The following is a 7224-nucleotide window of genomic DNA, read 5'->3' as shown; positions in this document are numbered from 1 at the left end:
GAGGGTCTATTTTACGCTTGGGACGGTCAAGAAATACCATCACATATCACAATCATCATGGTTTTTGCAACATTAAGCAGCCACACTTCAAACAAAGTTTGAAGCAACAAAGCAACAACGTTTCACACACTTGCAACAAAGTGTTACACACTTGCAACAAAGTGTTACACACTTGCAACAAAGTTTTACACACTTGCCACAAAGTTTCAAACTTGCCACAAAGTTTCAAAGTTTCAACACAGTGTCCCCCCTCCTCACAGTCTCAACACTGGAGCAGTGTGAACTCTGACGTCATGATTACGCTGGGCTAGCTCGTGTTTTTTTCCGGTTCAGCCCTCGGACAGATGATCAGATAATCCCGCCGTCACGATGAAGGCTGATCTGGACTATAGTTCACGGTCACCTTCACCATGGGGCTCAGAGGCGCCTGCACCTTTGTGAAGTCAGTCCTGAGAGCTGCCTACCTCCCCGCCGCAGGAGTGACCAGACACACACCAGGTAACACGGACGGTCACCGCACACTAGCCCTCACCCGGTATGTCACCGTTATGTTTCTGCACGACATTGTTGATATACACACGTATGTCGGTATGCAGATGTTATGTTTGTGCATGACATAGTTTATATGCATATTATTATATAACAATGTTCAAAACAAACTTTTGGCTTTCTTTACTGGAAACCGTTATTCGTATTTGTTCTGGCAGAACATACGAGAACATATCGTCTTAACCACGGTGTGCAGAGGTCGGTGGACAGAGTGTTTAATGTGTAACTCACCCTGCCGCAGTAATACCTGTGTGTGTGTGTGTGTGTGTGTGTGTGTGTGTGTGTGTGTGTGTGTGTGTGTGTGTGTGCGTGCGTGCGTGCGTGTGCGTGCGTGCGTGTGTGCGTGCGTGTGTGTGCGTGTGTGTGTGTGTGCGTGTGTGTGTGTCCTGACAGGTCGTAGTAATACCTGTGTGTGTGTGGAACTTCTATTGAAGTGGGCAATTGAAGTTCTAAGAACTTCTATTGCCCCCCTTGTACTATTTCTCTGTTTCTCCAGTGTACATTTTTTTTTTTTTTTTAAATATAAAAAAAAAAAAGTTTTAGAAGAAGGTGATAGGAGAAGGTTTTTCCTTCTATCAATGGCCCCGGGCCCGAGCTAGATTACTCTTCCTGCTACGAATGGTGGACTGATGATTCACATGCTTAGTATTCAAATGTATTGATTGTAAGTCGCTTTGGAATAAGGCGTCTGCTAAATGCCAAAAATGTAAATGTAAAATGTGTGTGTGTGTGTGTGTGTGTGTGTGTGTGTGCGTGTGTGTGCGTGTGTTGGTGTCTGACAGGCCGTCCTCCACCGTGGCAGGCATGTTCCCGCTGCTCTCCGTGCAGCCCTCGCGGGGCCTGGTGGATGAGAAGTTCCAGGTGATCGTGAGGAACCTGCCCCCCGCCTTCCCGGTGACGCTCCGGGCCCTGCACCACTCCGAGGACAAGGACTACTGGGAGGCGTTCGGCCACTACGTCAGCGACCACCGGGGCACCGTGACAGGTAACGGTAGAACGGTTCGCCTAGCAGGCAGGTGAAGAGACGGTAGAATGGTTCAGACAGGCGAAGAGACGGTAGAACGGTTCAGACAGGCGAAGAGACGGTAGGTCCGCTTAGCTGACAGGTGAATTGACGCTAGCTGACAGGTGAAGTTAGGGTTAGGATTAAGCTGACAGGTGAAGTTAGGGTTAAGCTGACAGGTGAATTTAGGGTTAGGGTTAACCTAGCTGACAGGTGAATTTAGGGTTAGGGTTAACCTAGCTGACAGGTGAATTGACGCTAGCTGACAGGTGAAGTTAGGGTTAGGGTTAAGTTGACAGGTGAAGTTAGGGTTAAGCTGACAGGTGAACTTAGGGTTAGGGTTAACCTAGCTGACAGGTGAATTGACGCTAGCTGACAGGTGAAGTTAGGGTTAGGGTTAAGTTGACAGGTGAAGTTAGGGTTAAGCTGACAGGTGAATTTAGGGTTAGGGTTAACCTAGCTGACAGGTGAATTGACGCTAGCTGACAGGTGAAGTTAGGGTTAGGGTTAAGCTGACAGGTGAAGTTAGGGTTAAGCTGACAGGTGAATTTAGGGTTAGGGTTAACCTAGCTGACAGGTGAATTTAGGGTTAGGGTTAACCTAGCTGACAGGTGAATTTAGGGTTAGGGTTAACCTAGCTGACAGGTTAATTGACGGTAGCTGACAGGTGAGGTTTAGCCTAGCTCATACACTGCTGCACGTGGGGCTGTTTGCTTGACAACTGTTGTCCTGACAACCTGAGGGGAGGTTCAGACTGTTTGACAACCATCAACGTCGCTAAAGGAAAATGTAGGCATATCTTTAATATATTTTTGCTGATATGGTTATATTTATTTGTTTTGTTTTAGTTTTTCTTCTATTTTATCTTTTATTTTAAGCACTTTTTTTTTTTTAAGTTATTTTTTCTGAGTGGGGCAGTCCCACTCATATTTATCATTTTTATTGACAGTACAGTATAGATTATGACAGGAAGGATGGGTGAGAGAGAGAGGAGGGATGACATGCAGGATATGTCCCCGGACGGAATCGAACCGGGGACCCTGCGGTTACATGGTCGACGCTTAACCCGCTACGCCACCTAAGCGCCCCTATTTTAAGCACTTTGACTGAGATTTTTTCTTCTATAATGAAAAGACGCTTTATAAATCTAATCTGAAGTAATCAGTAGTTGTTGTTGTTGTTGTTGTTGAATGGAGTTCTCAAGTGTTGCCAATATCATCAAAGGGCGCTGACAGTGAAATGTATAATTAATGATAAAACTGTTCTGGTTCTGGTGTCTGTAGTAGCGGAGGATGCCAGTGTGGGGGGGACGTATGCGGGGGCCGAGCCCATGGGCCTGCTGTGGAGCATGCGCCCGGTACCAGGCAGTCGGACCGGACTCAGGTACCAGCAGCACACCAGCCTCATGCCTATACACCAGTCTAGAGCCCTGGACCATCTGGGTTCTGGTACCAGAACACCAGCCTAGAGCCCTGGACCATCTGGGTTCTGGTACCAGAACACCAGCCTAGAGCCCTGGACCATCTGGGTTCTGGTACCTACTCTATACACCAGCCTAGAGCCCTGGACCATCTGGGTTCTGGTACCTACTCTATACACCAGCCTAGAGCCCTGGACCATCTGGGTTCTGGTACCAGAACACCAGCCTAGAGCATGATGATCTGGTGTCTCAGATTTTGCAGAACAACAAAAACAAATTCCTAGGATTGGTCATAAACAAGCTGTGTTTCAAGCACTTTTTGTTGTGTCTCTCTCTCTGTCTCTCTCATATTCCCCTCTCCCTCTCTCTGTCTCTCTCTTTCTCTCTCTCTCTCTCTCTCTCTCTCTCTCTCTCTCTCCCTCACCCCTCTCACTCACCCCTCTCTCTCTCTCTCTCTCTCTCTCTCTCTCTCTCTCTCTCTCTCTCTCTCTCTCCCCCCCCCCTCTCTTTCTCTTTCTCTCCCCCCCCCCTCTCCCAGGTTGAGGAAGAAGGATGTCCAGGAGCCCATCGTGGTCCATATCTCTGTGTACGGGGGCCATGCAGAGGAGGAGTTCAGCTCCCTGCCCCCCCTGGCCTCCGTGGTGGCAGAGCGCTGGTACATGGCCCCCGGGGTCCGCAGGCTGGACGTCAGGGAGAGGGGGGTCAGAGGGACCCTGTTCATCCCCCCAGGTAGCCCCCATGCTAGCCTAGCAACTGTTCATCCCCCCAGGTAGCCCTGCTAGCCTAGCAAACCGGTTCATCCCCCCAGGTAGCCCCCATGCTAGCCTAGCAACTGTTCATCCCCCCAGGTAGCCCTGCTAGCCTAGCAAACCGGTTCATCCCCCCAGGTAGCCCCCATGCTAGCCTAGCAACTGTTCATACCTCCAGCTAGCCCCCATACTAGCCATGCTAGCCAAGCAGCGTTTAGCAACTATACACTCATCACCACTCCTCTCTCTCTCTCTCTCTCTCCCCCCCCCCTCCCCCAGGTCCAGGCCCGTTCCCAGGTGTGTTGGATATGTGGGGCGGGGGCGGCGGCCTGGTGGAGTATCGCTCCGCACTCCTGGCGTCACACGGGTTCGTTTCCATGGCGCTGGAGTACCTCTCCCCCGACGAGCTCAGGACAAAAGACGTAGAGCACAACTACTTTGAGGTAAATCTATCTCTCTCCCACCCTCCTTCTCTCTCTCTCTCTCTCTCTCTCTCTCTCTCTCTCTCTCTCTCTCTCTCTCTCTCTCTCTCTCTCTCTCTCTTTGTCTCTCTCTCTCCCTCTCTCCCTCTCTCTCTCTCTCCTGGTGCCTCAGTTACTACACAGCCCTGGCACAGCACCACAGCATAGAGAGAGGGCAGAGTCCAGCGCCAGGGCCTCTCACCCAGTCACACCCCCCCCCTCTCACCCAGTCACACCCTCCCCCCACCCCCCCTCTCACCCAGTCTCACCCAGTCACACCCTTCCCCCCCCCCTCTCACCCTGTCACACCCTCCCCCCCCACCCCTCTCACCCAGTCACACACTCCCCCCCCCCCCCCCCCCCCCTCACCCTGTCACACCCTCCCCCCCCACCCCTCTCACCCAGTCACACACTCCCCCCCCCCCCCCCCCCCCCACAGTAAACCCACTCACCCTGGTGGTCAATCATCTCCTCAGCATGATGTAACATCCTCAGTGTCTTCTCTAAGCCCTGACCTCGAGCTGAGGTGGTGGGAGGATCTGGAAGCATTGGGGGAGTAGCCCAGCGCACGTTTCAGTGACGGGGGAGGAGTGGGAGGGGTGAGGAGTGGGGGCTTGCGCAAAATCAATGACAATGCGGTAGATGGCCGCCGGGGCTATTTATAAAACATTACGTTTACATTCTTGGCATTTAGCCTTATTCCTAAGCGACTTACAATCGATACATTTGACTAAGTAAGCAAGTGAATCATCAATCCGCCAGTCGTAGCAGGAAGAGTAATCTAGCTCAGGCCAGGGGCCATTGGCAGTCTCAGTGATAGAAGAATAGACACAGGAGAAACTGTACAAGGGGGGGAAGTAGGAATCTCAGGAGACACAGTATAGGGGGACGCCCAGGCCTAACGACCTCACTGACCTTGACTCATGTTGATCATCTTCTCCTCCTCCTCCTCCTCCTCCTCTCCTCCCCCCCCCTCCCCTCCCCCCCAGACAGCGTTCAGCATCGTGGAGGAGCAGCCCCAGGTGATGCGGGGGCGGGTGGGGCTGCTGGGTCTCTCCTTAGGCACCTCCGTGGCCCTCACCATGACCGCCTACTCCACCGCTGTCACTGTGAGTCACCCCCCCCCCCTAACACCCTGTGGGTGTCTGTCTGTCTGTCTGTGTATACACACGTATATGTACAAGTACAATGTTTTAAGTGTAACCACCATGTGTATTTCAGAGAGTGTGTGTGTGTGTGTGTGTGTGTGTGTGTGTGTGTAAAAGTAACCACCATGTGCATTTCAGTGTGTGTGCGTGTGTAACCACCGTGTGTGTGTGTGTAACCACCATGTGTGTGTGTGTGTGTGTGTGTGTGTGTGTGTGTGTGTGTGTGTAACCACCATGTGTGTGTTTCAGCCGCGGTGCTGTGTGTGTATCAGTGGGAGTCACGTCCACCCAGTCAACCAGAGTGTGTACGCCGTGTTCCAGGAGATGAACAAGTACGTGTGTGTGTGTGTGTGTGTGTGTGTGTGTGTGTGTGTGTGTGTGTGTGTGTGAGAGAGAGTGTGTGTGATCAACAGACATTGAACTAAGCTCATGAGGCATGTATAAGTTATACTCTTTAAAAAGTTGATAGCTATATCATTATCCAATAGTTAATGTACTACTCCCAGATTGGCCCTTTAGAGGATGCTGGGTGATAAAGCGTAGCTGTTATGTGGTGCGTGTTTCAAGGAAGATTGAAGAGGGAGAGTAGTAATGCTATGGTGAAACAACCTATAAACACAAGTACATTTGTCTAAAGTAAGTGAATCATCTATACATCTGTAATAATCTAAAATCTATGCTAGGACCAGGGGCCATTGGCAGTCACAATGCTAGAAGAAGGAAGAATTACTTTACAAGGACTACAGGGGGTGAAGAGGTCTTCAGGAGGGACAGTTAAGGTGTAGCCTGAAGAGATGGAGGTCTTCAGGAGGGACAGTTAAGGTGTTGCCTGAAGAGATGGAGGTCTTCAGGAGGGACAGTTAAGATGTAGTCTGAAGAGATGGAGGCCTTTAGGAGGGACAGTTAAGATGTAGTCTGAAGAGATGGAGGTCTTCCGATGGGACAGTTAAGATGTAGCCTGAAGAGATGGAGGTCTTTAGGAGGGCCAGTTAAGGTGTAGCCTGAAGAGATGGAGGTCTTTAGGAGGGACAGTTAAGGTGTAGTCTGAAGAGATGGAGGTCTGAGGGACAGTTAAGGTGTAGCCTGAAGAGATGGAGGTCTGAGGGACAGTTTCTTATCGTATTTTTCAGGTTTTCTGCCCGAAATGACATGCCCACAGTGAATATAGAATATCTCCACAATCACAAGGGCCTTCATAATGATCTTGGTATCAAATGAAAGCTAACACCTGTGGGGTGACTGTAGAAGAATCAAAATATATGTTACTGTGTCAGAGTAAAAATAGAGCTAGAACATTGTGAAAAATCTCAAATTCACTCTCCGCCTAAAAAGAAAACAGCTTTTAGAGTGAATATCAGCTTGGAAACCTGACTGAATAAGCCCAAATCATCTAGGAATCAGTACTCCAGGGTCTGATGAGTATTTGTGCCAAATTAGATGCTAGTAATGTGAACCAGTGCAACTTTGTACCTGTTTTAGTACAGGTATGTTTAGGCGGACAACCAAATTGTGCCATTTGGAGACATTTTGTTACCATCAGTGGTGTACTATCAAGACTGTAAAATTGATTCTATTTCATTGACATATACTGTAACTATAGGTATAAATTGCACCCAAATCCAACTGTTTAGACTCTGTTTCCACCAAGCAGGGCCCTGCTGCGCGCTTGTCTTCACACCAGGTGAAATTACGCAGTCATTTCTCCCATTGGTCAGAATGTCATGATTGACCCCTTATTTGAATCGTCAGAGCCAATAGAATCGAGCAGAGGCGTAGAAAATGACTTTCGAGGGCCAATGATATGGAAATTCGGGGGTTGAAACCAAGCATGCTTGGTTTTGCTATGTGACGTGGCTGTAAACAAGAGCGTCTCACTCGCTCACTTTTGACCGGT

The 7224-nt window shown here is 49.7% G+C and overlaps 1 protein-coding gene across 3 annotated transcripts in view; it reads left to right on the top strand.

Moving 5' to 3' along the window:
• Positions 1–375: 375 nt before the first annotated feature.
• The window catches only part of LOC308163405 (acyl-coenzyme A thioesterase 5-like), a 10253-nt gene continuing 3404 nt past the window's right edge, over positions 376–7224 (top strand). For 2 of the 3 annotated variants that reach the window (XM_080537589.1, XM_080537591.1), the window contains exons 1-7: positions 376–535; positions 1332–1534; positions 2836–2935; positions 3511–3701; positions 4001–4164; positions 5172–5291; positions 5580–5662. In XM_080537589.1, coding sequence (XP_080393715.1) covers positions 411–535; positions 1332–1534; positions 2836–2935; positions 3511–3701; positions 4001–4164; positions 5172–5291; positions 5580–5662 — 986 coding nt within the window. In that variant the 5' untranslated portion in view covers positions 376–410. The remainder of the gene's footprint in view (positions 536–1331; positions 1535–2835; positions 2936–3510; positions 3702–4000; positions 4165–5171; positions 5292–5579; positions 5663–7224) is intronic. The other variant, XM_080537590.1, reaches the window with a different exon arrangement.

This window comes from Nansenia antarctica (assembly GCF_963989245.1).
Source record: "Nansenia antarctica genome assembly, chromosome: 8".
Lineage (NCBI taxonomy): Eukaryota > Metazoa > Chordata > Actinopteri > Argentiniformes > Microstomatidae > Nansenia > Nansenia antarctica.
The sequence above is the reverse complement of the archived record's forward strand: the minus strand, read 5'-3'. Positions and strand labels throughout refer to the sequence as shown.